Here is a 16,070-nt window from a genome sequence, read left to right as displayed (position 1 = left end):
GTATGAACTCTCTACTGTAAGTTGCTCTGGATAAGAGTGTCTGCTAATTAGCTCAAATGTATTTCCACACTATGAGGTTGGAATAATACTATGAAATTATGGTAATGCCCTTTTACTTTAAGAGCTGTTTGTTTGCCTGAAATGTCAGCCTGTTGTAGTGGGATGGAGTTTTGGCCTGCCTGGTGACATCAATGACCAATAAGAAAGAGAGTTCCGAACCTCTCTGGCAATAACTGCTAGTTTTCAGTTTTCCCCTTCCCAGTCAGACCACTCTCAGACAGTCCTAGCTAAATTATTGCATGAGAAATTGCTCTTTGCTAAGAAGCTATTTTTGTTTCTTTTTGAACAATTTAATTCAAAACAATCACAGTAAGGTTTTGTTACCCAGAAATGATTTGATATTGAGATAAAAAAAAACTGCTGAATTGGAACTTTAAAGCACTTTGATAGAAAGCTGAAGTAACAGGGATTTTTTTCCTCCCATTTATGATTATAGGTATATGGGAAGGAGCTGTTGCTGTCACCGTTTGCAGTTTCTACTTCAATTGGCATAATTTGCCAAGTTGGCCTGTTTCTGTGAAATTACTCAGGTTTGGCAGGGCTTTCATCCTTTGTTACTTCTGAGATGTTCTCTTTTATTGGTAAAGATTACAGAGCAGGAACCTGCCTTTCACTGTGGATGGATTGGAAAGGCAAGCTCCACTTTTCTTGTGAAACATTGCTGCATAATAGATGCAATGTGAGACTATTTGCAGTACAGGTGAAGAAGACTGGTGCTGTATAACTCAACCTTTCAGCCTCCATGAAACTTTGCACTTTGTTCTATTATCAATGGGAGGATGGTGAGGTGAGAACTGGTTTGGCTTTCAAGCAGTCTGACATGGGACCCAATACAATCAAACTCGTTTTGAAGTCTTCATGATATTCATGCTGGAGAGTGTACCCATTGAAAACGTCCAAAATAGGATGAATTCAAGGTGGCTCCTCCTTTTAACAAACACAATTCCAGGTTGAGCTTACATAATCATAGGCTTAATTCCAAACGTATGAGTATTGGCACAGGAGTCACACATAGAGCCTTCCATTTTTCAGAAGAAAACAAGTGTGTGCACTGGCACTATTGTAAAAAATAAAAAGCTGCTACATAAATATTGCCATGGCAAGTTTTAGGCAGCTGATTAATACTGTAGGCACAGTATTTTTATTTTATTTTTTATTTTACCTTTATTTAACTAGGCAAGTCAGTTAAGAACACATTCTTATTTTCAATGACGGCCTGGGAACAGTGGGTTAACTGCCTGTTCAGGGGCAGAACGACAGATTTGTACCTTGTCAGCTCAGGGGTTTGAACTCGCAACCTTCCGGTTACTAGTCCAACGCTCTAACCACTAGGCTACCCTCCCGGAAATGGCCAAAAAGAGTAGAACCAGCTCACCTGTTTTTACACTATAATTTGACTATTAGATGTTCAATGTTGATTTTGGAATAAATATTTTAAAAGGAATAAAGCAAGAGTTCAATTCCAGTAACAGGGTTCACCTTAAAATGAGGGACAGACGTACATGAATCACGAGAAATAAACAATCATCTTCAGAAAGAACTTTCTCAAAGTCACCTAAATAACTAGAGCTTCGCAGTGATGGTGGAAACATGGAGTATTTTGGAGGTTTAATGGGTTAATATCTTCTTAGAAGGGGCATGGAGGGACATGTCAAAATGCTACATTTTTGCACTTTACCAAGTCGGTATTCCTATTGAAAATCAGATTGATTGATTTCTCCAAATCAAATCACATTTTATTTGTCACATGCGCATACGGTTTTACTGTGAAATACTTGCTTACGAGCCCTTCCCATTGACGCAGATTTTTTAAAAATACAATAAATAAAAGTAACTCTATAAGAGGAATAAAATGCACAAGAACGAAGCTATATACAGGGAGTACCAGTAAAAGATCAGCGTGCAGGGGTACGAGGTATTTGAGGTAGATATGTACATAGAGGCAGGGTAAAGTAAAGTGACTAGGCATCCGAATAAATAATAATAAGAGTAAGAATAAAAAACAGGGTAGCAGCTGCATATGTTGAGTGTGAAACTATATGTGTGTGTACAGAGTCTTCAGGAAGTATTCATACCCTTTCACTTATTTTGTTGTTACAGGCGGAATGAAAAATGTATTAAATAGATTTTCTTTCCAACTACACACTATACCCCATAATGACAAAGTGAAAACATGTTTTTAGACATTTTAGCAAATGTATAATAAATGAAATCCCACTTGCTGGCCAAGAGATTTGTTCGTGGAGTTTTCATTCATTTCATTTCATTTCAGTACACTTATCGTAAGTCCTCCCTTTAAATACGGTACACCTTTTAGTTAGAATGTTGTATATCGATGTTGTATGAATGAGGTATAAATATATGCATATTCGTCTCCACTTCAGCACCAATTGGTAGATTGAAATATACTCTGATCTTGTCGATTATTTAGGTTTAGGAAAGTATTTATGAACCATAAAAAAACAGGTTTGGAGAGCCTTTGGAGGAACAAATGGAGGAAAACGGTGGTTTGATTCATTCTGAAAGTTGCCACATTTAGTTCTTCAACCCATGGTAATGTTGGACGACTAGTGTCCATACTGGACAGTGCCTTCAGGAACATTTTGTTGTGTTACAGACTGAATACAATTTTTATTAAATGCATGTTTTTCTCTCATCCATCTACACATAATAACCCATAATGACAAAGTGAAAACATGTTTTTAGAAATGTTTGCAAATGTATTGAAAATGAAATAAAGATATATATAATTTACATAAGTATTCACACCCCTGAGTCAATACATGTTAGAATCCTCTTTGGCTGCGGTGACAGCTGTGAGTCTTTCTGGTTAAGTCTCTAAGAGCTTTGCATACCTGGATTGTACAATATTTGCACTAATTCTTTAAGCTCCTTCAAGTTGGTTGTTGATCATCTCCCAGTGTCTGTTGGAAAGCAGACTGAAGCAAGTTTTCCTCTAGGATTTTGCCTGTGCTTAGCTCTATTCCATTTCTTTCTATCCTAAAATAAAACACTGTAGTCCTTCCCGTTGACAAGTATACCCATAACTTCATGCAGCCACCACCATGCTTGAAAATATGAAGAGTGATACTCAGTGATGTGTTGTGTTGGATTTACCCCAAACATAATGCTTTGTATTCAGGACATAAACATAATATCTTAGCCAAATTGTTTACAGTTTTACTCGAGTGTCTTATTGCAAACAGGATGCATGTTTGCAATATTTTTTTATTCTGTACAGGATTCCTTATTTTCATTCTGTAATTTAGGTTAGTATTGTGGAGTATTGTTGATCCATCCTCAGTTTTCACAAATCACAGCCATTAAACTATGTAACTGTTTTAATGTCACCGTTGGCCTCATGGGGACATCCCTGAACGGTAATCCCTGAACAGTATTATGTGTGAGGTACAGAGAGGAGGTACAGTAGTCATTCAAAAAATCACGTTAAACACTATTATTGCACATAGAGTGAGTCTATTCAACTTATTAACTTAATACATTTTTAATCATGAACTTATTTAGGCTTGCCATAACAAAGTGGTTGAATAGTTATTAACTCAATATATTTCAACTTTTCATTCGTAATTAATTTGTAAAGATTTATCTAAATATAATTACACTTTGACATTATGGTATTGTGTGTAGGCCAGTGACACAAAATCTCAATTTAACAAAATGTGGAAAAAGTCAAGGGGTATGAATACTTTCTGAAGGCACTGTATGTATGTGGGTGTTGTGTTAGTATGCGTGTGTGTGTTATGTGTGTAGTGTTCGTATGTAGTGTATGTGAATTTGTGTGGGTTTTGTGTGAGAGTGTCAGTGGAGTGTGTGAGTGAGTGTATATATAGTCTTGTGAGTCAGTGCAAGATAGGGTCAATGCAGATAATTCAATGGTTACATGGACTATTTACTAGTCTTACACTGTGAAACAAAAGACCCATAAATTTAGTTAATAACTAACTTATTAAAAACTGGTTCCACAGCCATTTTTTTTGTTTGCTAAACTTTTCATTCCAAGTGTTACCTTTACTACTATAGCCAATATAAATGCACTGACTAACACATTCATAAATGGCAAAAAAAGACAGTAAAATAAAACATAAAGAATAAGGTTTTAAAGTGTCTGTCCTATATCTTGGAGACATAAGAAAATTCAGGAAATATTTTCTTTTTTCTTTGGACACATATTTAACCCCTTATTTTTGTTGCCACAAAACTACCGTGATACTTCCATTTGTTTGTATGGGTTACCTTCAGATGAGTCCCATCACATTCGTGAGAGCAAAACGGAGAACACACTCATGTTCGTTAGTCTCCCCTTTACGTAGAGTGCCAATGCTTTCATCAAGTCAATGCTTTCATCAAGTCAATGCTTTCATCAAGTCAATGCTTTCATCAAGTCAATGCTTTCATCAAGTCAATGCTTTCATCAAGTCAATGCTCTCATCAAGTCAATGCTCTCATCAAGTCAATGCTTTCATCAAGTCAATGCTTTCATCAAGTCAATGCTCTCATCAAGTCAATGCTCTCATCAAGTCAATGCTCTCATCAAGTTTGTTTGTTTGTCATATGCACATGAAAGTTATGGAGTCACTACATGACCCTTAATGTACAGTATCATGTTCTTTTAACAAAATATATTGTAGCGGTGGCAGCCAATTAGAAGACTTGGAGGAGAGGTTAAATCTTAACGATTTTTTGGCCACTCCATCCAGTTAATGTGTTCTGTTTTGTTCTGTAGTTTAAGGTTAAGCTTGTACACTGCCAGTTCTGTGGTCCTAATGGTACCAAATAACCCACTAAAGGTTAATTGTTAAGACAATATGATTTGGCAAATGTATTATATTTTCTATACACTTTTATAAAAAATAACAATTATGGCCTCCTGAGTGGCACAGTGGTCTAAGGCACTGCGTCACAGTGCTTGAGTTACAGACCCGGGTTCAATCCTGGACTGTATCACAAACGGCCATTACTGGGAGTCCCTTAGGGTGCTGCACAGTTGGGTTTAGGGGAGGTTTGGCCGGGGGGGCGTTACTTGGTCATTGCGCTCTAGCAACTCCTTGTGGTGGCCCGGGTGCAGTTAACCAGTGTTTCCTCTGACACATTGGTTAAGCGGACGGGTGTTAACCTCTATTGGATCGGTATCCCCCCACGGCACTGTTGAGCTAATGTGAAAAATACGCCATATCTCAGACTGGCAAATAAAAAATAAAATATTTAGAACACAGACACTGGACAGAGATATGGCTTTTCCTTTGCAACTCTGCCTAGAAGGCCAGCATCCCGGAGTCGCCTCTTCACTGTTGACGTTGAGACTGGTGTTTTGCGGGTACTATTTAATAAAGCTGACAGTTGAGGAATTGTGAGGCGTCTGTTTCTCAAACTAGACACTCTAATGTACTTGACCTCTTGCTTAGTTGTGCACCGGGGCCTCCCACTCCTCCCACTCCTCTTTCTATTCTGGCTAGAGCCAGTTTGCTCTGTTTTGTGTAGGGAGTAGTACACAGCGTTGTACGAGATCTTCAGTTTCTTGGCAATTCCACGCATGGAATAGCCTTCATTTCTAAGAACAAGAATAGACTGACAAGTTTCAGAAGAAAGTGATTTGTTTCTGGCCATTTTGAGCCTGTAATTGGACCCACAAATGCTGATGCTACAGATACTCAACTAGTCAAAAGATGTCCAGTTTTATAGCTTCTTTAATCCTTAACAACAGTTTTCAGCTGTGCTAACATAATTTCGAAATGGTTTTCAAATGATCAATTAGCCTTTTAAAATGATCAACTTGGATTAGCTAACACAAGGTGCCATTGGAACACAGGAGTGATGGTTGCTGATAATGGGCCTCTGTACGCCTATGTAGATATTTCATAAAAAAATCCAGCTACGATAGTCATTTACATCATGAACAATGTCTACACTGATCAATTTGGTGTTATTTTAATGGACAAAAAAAGTAGACTTTCTTTTTTTTTTAAAGAACAGTGATCCAAACTTTTGAACAGTAGTGAATATTTATAATTATTACAAATACATTTAAATGGGTGTTGCATTTGGAAATATTTTACAAAACATTTACAAATACATTTTTTCAAATATATTTATCAAATATTGATAAATATGTGAAACCATATTCTAAAATGCATTATTTCATGTTATACAGTACATTTGAAATACATTTCGTAATATATGTTGGAATGTATTTAAAATGTATTAGATATTTTTCATATACAGTATATACATTATTTGGCCAATTGTAAATATTTCAAATGTATCTTACATTTTCTTATTAAAAAACGATATTTTATATGTTACATATATGAGTACAGCAGTACCAAGGCAGCTCAGACTCTGTCAGTGACAGGCAAAAGGACGGTGGGCTCAGTCTCTCCTTCTCTTCTACTCTGTGACAGCATTAACAGTGGAGGCAGCAGATAGGGGTCCTTACAGCTGTGCGATCCTCCACCATCACAGTTGCCCCCTGTCAAACACAGCCTCTTATCAGAACGCTGTCTTCAGCTTGCACAACACCTCCTACCCCTATACTCAGGGCCAAGTCGAGTGAGGTACACAAACTAATTTCACGTCAGCTTACATTTTGGTTGTTGTTCAGCAAAAGCGAGATAAGAGGATGAGAAAATAAAGGGAACAAGACCAACAGGGATGCCTGGCTAGGCTGGCCAGCAGGGGTGCTGTGCTGTGGAGGGTAGGGAACGGCAGGGCTTAGACTGGACAGCTCACTAAATGAAAAGGTGATGGATCAATAAAGGGCTGTGGCTGAGAATCTCTTATCAGCTGTGCAATGAGAAACTCCAGTGCCTGGCCATGCGATGATCTAGAGGCACTGGGGTTCAGTGGCCTTGTGCCTTATCGCTCCTCGTTACTGCAGAAACCATTTTCCACCACGAGGGCTTAGTGTACCCAGGCACCCCCGAACAGGAGCAGCTAGTCAATAATGCAGGACCTTTTCCTCCGCCATAGGATATTCAGCACAACACATGCCTGGATGAAGAAAACCTTTTAGAACACCGTCAAACTTTAGTTGAGTTTTTTTTGGTGATGGGTTGAGGCACCCTATCTCTCTTGCCTCTTGGTGAAAAAAAAAATATGTCTTTGCTTTTTTCTGATGACGTGCACGTCACAGTCAGAGAAAAACTTGTCAAACTGTTTCATGACACATTAAAGAGGTTTTTAAAAAGCACCAGTCTGTCATGAATGTTGATGCACAAGGATACACCTATTGCTATGCACATATGCACACCAGTGCACTTAATACCTTTTCATTCATTGGGAATGATCTTGCGGTATATTTTTTGCAAAGTCTGTGACTGATGTGATGCTCTGTCTGTGTCTGCTAGTTGGTTTAACCAGGTATATATTGATTTTGCAATATGCTGCCAGATCTGCAATTACAGTATTAGTTTATATCTGGAATTCATTCATACTGGAATTCATTCTAACTGATTCATTTGATTTAAAAAATCTGATTCAAATCTGAAACAAATTATTTTTCTCAAATACAGATGTAGGATCGTAATTTGATCACTCTTTTGTTGCTGAGAATTTTCCTTCACAGAACAAAATGCACATTTATGGTGTATTTTAGGTTTATAATGGTTTCTAAAGCTTTCAGAAAAATATCCATTAATTACATATAATCCACATAAATGTTTACATTTCCTGTTGCTAGAGGATTATTTTCCTGCTGTAGCAAATTGGCTCAAATTAAGATCCTTCATCTTTACTGATACAGTTTGCTGGGTTGTGTGTTTTTAACCTGTCGAGTTGACTTCATGGATATTTACTGCAAACACTTCTTCCCGAGCTGACCTCAACGCTCTGCAGTTTTAATAGCTTGTTGTGACTGTCTGTACTGTGGCATCCTGTCTAGCAAGCATCAGCTTTTTCTTCTCGCATTGCTTGGTGCTGAAAGCTATGCTTTTTTCTCCCTCTGAAAAGTACCACTGGGATGGCTGCCACATATAATAGCCATAGACTTCCAAGCAGTGCAAAGATTGGTTTTATATGAAAAAGTATGTCATAGTCCGCTGTCTCTTGAGAATTGTGCTGGGAGGAGGCAATCTAATAGAGATCTAGGATCTTAATTTGAGCCAGTTTGCTACAGCAGGAAAATAATATTGCAGCAAAAAGGAAATGTTAATTATTATGTGGATTATAATTAATAGACATGTTTGCACCTGCAACCTGGGTGATCAAATTAAAATCCTACATCTGTAGCTGTATTTTTATAGGTCCTTTCTCAATGGTGCAAAGTGATTGCAAGATATCTGTACAATGGCTAAGGTTGGATTCCATTGGCTTTCAAATAATGGGGGTCCTGTAAATCTTTACAACCTGTTAAGACATTTGATGATACGTTGCTGTGAATTTACTGTAAACACATTATGAGTTGTTCCACCTCAAAAAGCACAAGAAAGAGGATTTCAACACCCACCATCTTAGATTGTTCTGAAATTGGTTATGTAGTTAGTAACCAATACAATAAGAAAAATAATTTGATTTCTAATTGATTGCACCCAAATTGGCCATTTTAATTTATCGGACTTTTATTGGCCATTTTAATTTATAGGAATTTATAGGATAATATTCAATCAATTTTTTTATTTATTTTTTATTTCACCTTTATTTAACCAGGTAGGCTAGTTGAGAACAAGTTCTCATTTGCAACTGCGACCTGGCCAAGATAAAGCATAGCAGTGTGAACAGACAACACAGAGTTACACATGGAATAAACAATTAACAAGTCAATAACACAGTAGAAAAAAATGGGCAGTCTATATACAATGTGTGCAAAAGGCATGAGGAGGTAGGCGAATAATACAGTTTTGCAGATTAACACTGGAGTGATAAATGATCAGATGGTCATGTACAGGTAGAGATATTGGTGTGCAAAAGAGCAGAAAAATAAATAAATAAAAACAGTATAAAAAACAGTATGGGAATGAGGTAGGTGAAAATGGGTGGGCTATTTTCCTATAGACTATGTACAGCTGCAGCGATCGGTTAGCTGCTCGGATAGCTGATGTTTGAAGTTGGTGAGGGAGATAAAAGTCTCCAACTTCAGCGATTTTTGCAATTCGTTCCAGTCACAGGCAGCAGAGTACTGGAACGAAAGGCGGCCAAATGATGTGTTGGCTTTAGGGATGATCAGTGAGATACACCTGCTGGAGCGTGTGCTACGGATGGGTGTTGCCATCGTGACCAGTGAACTGAGATAAGGCGGAGCTTTACCTAGCATGGACTTGTAGATGACCTGGAGCCAGTGGGTCTGGCGACGAATATGTAGTGAGGGCCAGCCGACTAGAGCATACAAGTCGCAGTGGTGGGTGGTATAAGGTGCTTTAGTGACAAAACGGATGGCACTGTGATAGACTGCATCCAGTTTGCTGAGTAGAGTGTTGGAAGCCATTTTGTAGATGACATCGCCGAAGTCGAGGATCGGTAGGATAGTCAACATCTGATTTGGACCGAACTTCTTCCTACTAATGAGTAAAACATGGAAAATAAAAAAATAAAAAATCTGCGGACCCCCTCACCCCACGCCAATCCCACCCCAACAACCAGTATAAGTTTCAAGTCTCTATGTTTGACAAGTAGTATGAAGCTGTGGTTTGGAGTATTGATTTTCCATACTATGTCATGTATTCTCTGTGAATCTGGTGATGTCCCCCCCCCCCGTTCAGAGAAATTAGTCATTGAAGTTGCTTACATCGTTTACCATGAAGTAGTGTTTTGACCATTAGATGCTGCTGTTCCTGCTATACCGCCTCACTATTTCATCCACTTCTCTGGTCTCTTGTGTTTATTAAACAGATCACAACATTTTTCTTTGCAACTTTGGGAAGAAAACCAATCGATTTGGCTCATGAAGAAAATACATTGTGTGGTCAGCCTCACAATTCAAGTCCTCCGTGAAAGCAATTCAGGTCTTCTCTTACGCTTCATCTGTGTCCAAGAAACGGCCCCTTTGTGTATGGTTTATTCCCTTCACAAAAGCTCTAGATTAGTTACTGTTAGACCATTCCAGTTGAACAAGCAAATGATTAGGCTACAGCAGTTCTAATAGATTCCGTCTTATGGTCTTCAATGGTAAAAGTCCCAAACACACACTGTGAAGTGTTTGGTAATGGTATTAGGTTGGGTTGGTTGGTCAATGCCACTAATCACCATACATATAGATATGTTTCCTGATAGTTTTGTTGTGGTTGACAAAGTTGCAACGGGAATGTTGTGATCTATTTAATAAACACAAGAGACGAGCAAAATGGAGACTTCAATTACTAATTTCTCTGAGCAGTGGTGGGAAAAAACATCACCAGATCCACAGGGAAAGCATTACAAAGCTGTGCAATATATTGCATTATATTATGTACTAGTGTTGTCACAACATTTTTAGTCCCCTATCCCATTTCTCCATCAACGTTAATGGGCTTGTAGGAAAATTCTTCATATTATAATTGCACCATAGGGATAGCCTTTCAGAGAGCTGTCTTTTGTGGACTATTTAAGGATTGTTTTCACAGAATTGCTTTCACAGAGGACTGGCTTGAACTATGAGGATGACCACACTATTGTATCTTTATTTAACTAGGCAAGTCAGTTAAGAATAATTTCTTATTTTCAATGACAGCCTAGGAACAGTGAGTTAACTGCCTTGTTCAGGGGTAGAACAACAGATTTTTACATTGACAACTCAGGGATTCGATCTTGCAACCTTTTGGTTATTAGTCCAACGCTTTAACCACTAGGCGACCTGCCGCCCTCATGTTTTCAGCATGAGCACAATCTATTGGTTTTCTTCCCAAAGTTGCAAAGGAAATGTTGTGATCTATTTAATAAACCCAAGAGACAAGCAAAATGGAGTAAATAGTGAGGCGGTATAGCAGGAACAGGAGCAACTAGTGCTCCAAATATGGTACTTCCACACTACCTGATGGTAATCAATGCAAGCGACTTCAATTACTACTTTCTCTGAACAGTGGTGGAAAAGAACATCACCAGATTCACAGGGAAACTGCTTATACTACATAAACATAAAGAATTGATACAGTATACTGGTTGTTGGGATGGGATTGTTGTGTGGAGTGGGGGTTCTGTGGGTGGCTTTAAACCTTTTTATTCCTAATGTCTTACTCATTGGTAGGAAAATGTTTTGTCCAGATCGAATTTTGGGTACGACAGAATATTTATTGAATATTGTCTAAATCCTATAAATTACATTTAAAATCGGCAATTTGGGTGCAATCAATATATTAATTTCTCAAAATCAGGAATGCCAATCTTACCTGTTTCTAACTACAGAAACGATTTCAGAACAATCGGAGATGGTGGTTGTCATGGCTTGCTGAAATGACACGAAATGACTCTTACGTCAATACTTACCTACATCTTTGAGTGCATTGTACAGTTTTAGCTTTCAATTTATGGTCAGAAAATGCACACATTCTGTTCAGTTCTTACAGTCTCCAAATACAGTATTCATTTGGGAACCACCGCTTAGTGCCTGAAATTATGATGGCTTAATTTACATAATAATTAATAATAATAATGCTGGAGCTGTGAGCATTTCTTCGGAGAGGTCTAATAGTCCCAAAACTAGCATCTGCGCCAGGGGATTTTTTAATTTAGGTGACTAAGGCCTGCTTCTGAGTCCGGTGGGCAATGCCCACCACCCAGAACATATCGGGCAATGCTAATAATATGACTGTCTAGTTGGAATTGCTCTGATGAAATGACTAGAATACAAATAGATTATATTGTGTGAATTCGCGTTATCTATTGTTTTGTTCACAAGCATCATTCTCTCGCTCTCTCTCTATTCGTCTATGTGTCATTCAGTTGTCGGTTCTTTGGCTTTGGAGTCATAATTCGTCTGTTATTTAAAAGCCATCTGGTTTGAAGATGCTTTGTCTACAAATGATCACTCCTTCTGTTTAAAAAAAAACGGTGCCCTATTAGACTCCAGTCTCACTGTTGCCGGTCTGACAGCCTTCACAAGCCTCACAAATTCTCATGCTCATAGCCATTATTACAACCATATTATATTCCTCTTGTTTCCATGAATTAACTGCACATATCAACAGGCAAATACCTGTAGTCCATAAAATGTGTTGGTGAAGCACGTAGTAATGCAATGTAAAACCTTTGAGGATAATGGCACGTTTTAAAGGCAATGAAAGCAAATACGTTGGTTCTATCAAATTGGGGTTTCCTTTTACGATAAGAGAGACTTACAGTGTAGTAACCGTAGGAGGAAAGCACATCCTGCACTGGAGACGAGTTCTGTCTGATCTCATCTGCAGTAGGCATTCCACAAGGTTACATGTGATGTCAGCACTGGCATGAGAGACCTGTGTCAATTGCCCTTTCAAGCATTCAAATCCACTCTGAGATCTCTAGCACAGGCCGAGTGGCAATTCCCAGGTGTCCTCATATGTGATTAGTTCCATTTGTTCTGTTAGTGTGGAGGATTTTTTGCTCAACCCACCAATGTTTTATTAATTTGTGAAATAGTCCAACCTCCACCCCCACTCTCTCGTTTCCTCCCTCCCTCCATCGTTTTCCTTCCTCTTCTTCTCTCTGGTCTGTGCTTCCAGAAGAGGATTGAAATTGAACTGGTAAAAAGCTACCCAATTTGAGATAAATCTCCAGCTGGTGTGTAATCCAGCTGCTCTCCACTTTTAGATTAGCAAAATGTGCTTTACTCATAGGGGGAAATGCAGAGTTTTTGATGTAAATTGACTGAGTGTCATAAGTGCATTATATCCATTTCACTTAATAAATATTGGTTTCTGTGGGGCTGTATAATCCCTTTGGCGTTTGCCCTGATGTCTTTGAATTCCGTTTTTCATTCAAATACATGAAGAAAAGAGAATGTCACCGTTCTTATGCAGTTAGATGTCTGAACAGAGATGAAATGTTATGGCACAGCCAGCGAAAACGAAACCAGGATCTTCTACACTGTTAAGACTTGCAAAACTGATTTATTTTAAGGTTTGCAAATATGGCCACGGCCATTTTATAGAAGGTAGTGTGTTGCTGCCTCATTCCATAAAATCATAAAATCTAAAGAACACTACATTTGAATATGTAAAATCAAAATATTCTCGCATTAAAATGAATTCCACATTTCTACTTGTATTATTTTATTTTCCATTATTTTTAGGTTCTAGCTTTTATAGCAACTGTGAGTAATTTTAAGGGACTGTTTAAATATGCTACAGTATGCTAAATGATAGCACCTTATTTATTTTGGATGATTTACAGCAGATAGTTTTTTTCTTCTGTGAACCCCAACAATCTCTCATTACCCACTCGTGTCTTTCTCATTTGCAGTTGGCGAACTCTACATTCTGATCCTCTGGCTTCAATTAGTGCCTCCGATAGAGGGTCGAGTGGAGGGCTGCCCAGCGCCATGCATATGCCACAGCGAGCCACGGCCCACCCTGGCCTGCCAGCAGCAGGGCCTCTACTCCATCCCCACAGAGATCCCTGTCCACAGCCAACGGATTTTCCTCCAGAACAACAAGCTAACTGTGGTGCGCTCCACCAGCTTCAGCCCCTGCAGGAACCTTACCGTCCTCTGGCTCTACTCCAACAACATCAGCCACATTGAGGCCGGGGCCTTTTACGGCCTGGAGAGGCTGGAGGAGCTGGACATAGGGGACAATGATTTAAGGATCATCAGCCCCACAGCTTTCAGAGGCCTCTCCAGACTGCACACCCTGCATCTGCACAGGTGTGGCTTGTCTGAGCTGCCTGTGGGTGTGTTTAGGGGACTCTTTTCCCTGCAGCACCTCTATCTCCAGGACAACAGTTTACTAACTCTGCATGACGATACGTTTCTGGACCTAGCTAACCTGACCTACCTGTTCCTCCACAACAACAAGATAAAGACTGTGACGGATCACATGCTGCGCGGCTTGGTAAGCCTGGATCGCTTGCTTCTCCATCAGAATCTAGTGACCTTTGTCCAGCGCAAGGCATTTCATGACCTGCGCAAGCTGACCACTTTGTTTCTGTTCTTCAATAATTTAACAGTGTTGACAGGGGAGACCATGGACCCATTGGTGTCCCTCCAGTACCTGCGTCTGAATGGGAACCAGTGGATCTGTGACTGCCGGGCCAGGACCCTGTGGGATTGGTTCAAGGGCTTCAAAGGGTCTAGCTCAGAGCTTGAGTGCCATGTTCCAGCTAGACTGGCTGGGAAAGACCTGAAACGGTTAAAGAGCCCTGACCTGGAGGGTTGTTATGAGAGCTCTCAACATACTTGGGTTAGTGTGTTCAGTTCTAAGGCTCGCTCTGGAAAACTCACCACGGAGAGTCCACTTAGGGCTGGTATTCCTAGGTGCTGTCTCTCAGACAACGACAAGTCCTCCATCATCTCCAGTAAGGGTCTTCCAGATCAGTCCTCCTACAACAGCAGACAAATCACCAACAATCCTCTGAAGGAGAAGGAAAACATCTCCAAAACTAAGCTTATGGAAGCTGACCCCAACGAACCCCAGAACAAAGAGAGCCTGAACGATGGGCCAGGAGGAACATTATCTAACAATCTGGACCATTCATCAGAGGATCTAGATCCCTCCAATGACACTGAAAAAAAGAAAATGTGTACAAAGGAGAACATGTCAGACTCTCTGTGTCTCAAGTCCCACGGATCTACAATCGGAGCATGGAGGCTTATCATTCTTCTTTTGTTTTGGCTATCCTTAGACTTCAGTTAGGATTTACAATCACAGAGGGATAATATGGGCCAGTGTAAGGCCAGGACAGGAGGCCCTGCTAAGTACCAGGGGTGGGAAGGGGGAAATATGTCATAGATCTAAAGATATGAATCTGAAAAGAGAAATGGAAGCGCTAAAAAAACACACATCAACAAATGGATGCCTTTCTACAGTATGTCAATTCCAAATGTATATATTTCATGGATTTGTGCCCAGTTTTGCTCAGCTATGAAAATGACTTCTTCTGGGAGGTCCTATCGTCTCTAAGCTTACTCTGCCAATGGTGGTGACTGGTTATTACAAAGACAATGAAACAGTGCTACTGTTTAAAATCCAGAACCTTTCGAGGTTTCCTTCATAACAACCCCAAAGACGTGACAGATCTTACTCCATGTATTTTTGTTAATGATGATTTTTATGTTCATAAGTGTAAACGTACAAATGCTTTGGTCTCGATTCAATCCGTTTCGCCGAAGTTCAGCCTTAGCCAGATTGAGCCGACATATGCAGCGTTTACCGTGAATGCAGTCTCCTCGAACGTAGGAACATTGTCTTTACGTTTCAAACAGGTTGTCATGCTGACATTCAGCACTACAGATTGAACTGAGACGTTGATATTTCTGCGTTTTGTTTTCTTGTCACGCTGTGGTTACAGTTAGCATTCTCAAAAGAGTGCTGTCTATTCATTCACTCTTCATTCATATGCATTTTATTTTACTTGTGTAAAAGTATAAATATATTACAAATAAAGTATTCTCTTTCTTACATTTGTTATGTTATCTATTCAAGCAAATGAATAATGTATAGTTAATCACCAGCTTGCTTTGTATGAGTAGGAAAAATAGCCTCTGTTCCTGGTTATCAACTCCACAGAAGGGAAAGCATTGTCAATAGTGATTGTCTTGTCTCTGGCAGCTTAGTAACTTAATAACATTTTCTATTTGGATAAATACAATGTTTAACCTCCTGAGAAACCACTATTTTTTTCTTGATTACGCTGGAATGTATCATGAAGATGTAATTATTGCGAAACCCAAGAGTGGAGACCTGCTGAAAACAACATTGAAACAGACATAAATCAATGTGGGGTTGCCCATGCACCGCCACGCTGTGAATTCAAGGCCAATCTCAGGGATATTGGAAATATATTAAGTGTAATAATGCTTTCCTGCCACTGAATATCTAATAGGTCATAGAAGGGTGTGGCTGACTCCTTTCATTTAAATGGAAAGACTTTCAAATTCATATTGTTTGTCC

General features: G+C 39.3%; 1 protein-coding gene across 2 annotated transcripts in view; it reads left to right on the top strand.

Annotated features, from left to right (window-relative positions):
• The window catches only part of LOC124047841 (reticulon-4 receptor-like), a 35,519-nt gene extending 20,006 nt beyond the window's left edge, over positions 1-15,513 (top strand). For both annotated transcript variants that reach the window (XM_046368159.1, XM_046368160.1), the window contains exon 2: positions 13,423-15,513. In XM_046368159.1, the coding sequence (XP_046224115.1) occupies positions 13,423-14,813 (1,391 nt within the window). In that variant the 3' untranslated portion in view covers positions 14,814-15,513. The remainder of the gene's footprint in view (positions 1-13,422) is intronic.
• The last annotated feature ends 557 nt before the right edge of the window (positions 15,514-16,070 follow it).

Source organism: Oncorhynchus gorbuscha, linkage group LG11 (genome assembly GCF_021184085.1).
Source record: "Oncorhynchus gorbuscha isolate QuinsamMale2020 ecotype Even-year linkage group LG11, OgorEven_v1.0, whole genome shotgun sequence".
Lineage (NCBI taxonomy): Eukaryota > Metazoa > Chordata > Actinopteri > Salmoniformes > Salmonidae > Oncorhynchus > Oncorhynchus gorbuscha.
This window is presented reverse-complemented; position numbering and strand designations above follow the sequence as displayed.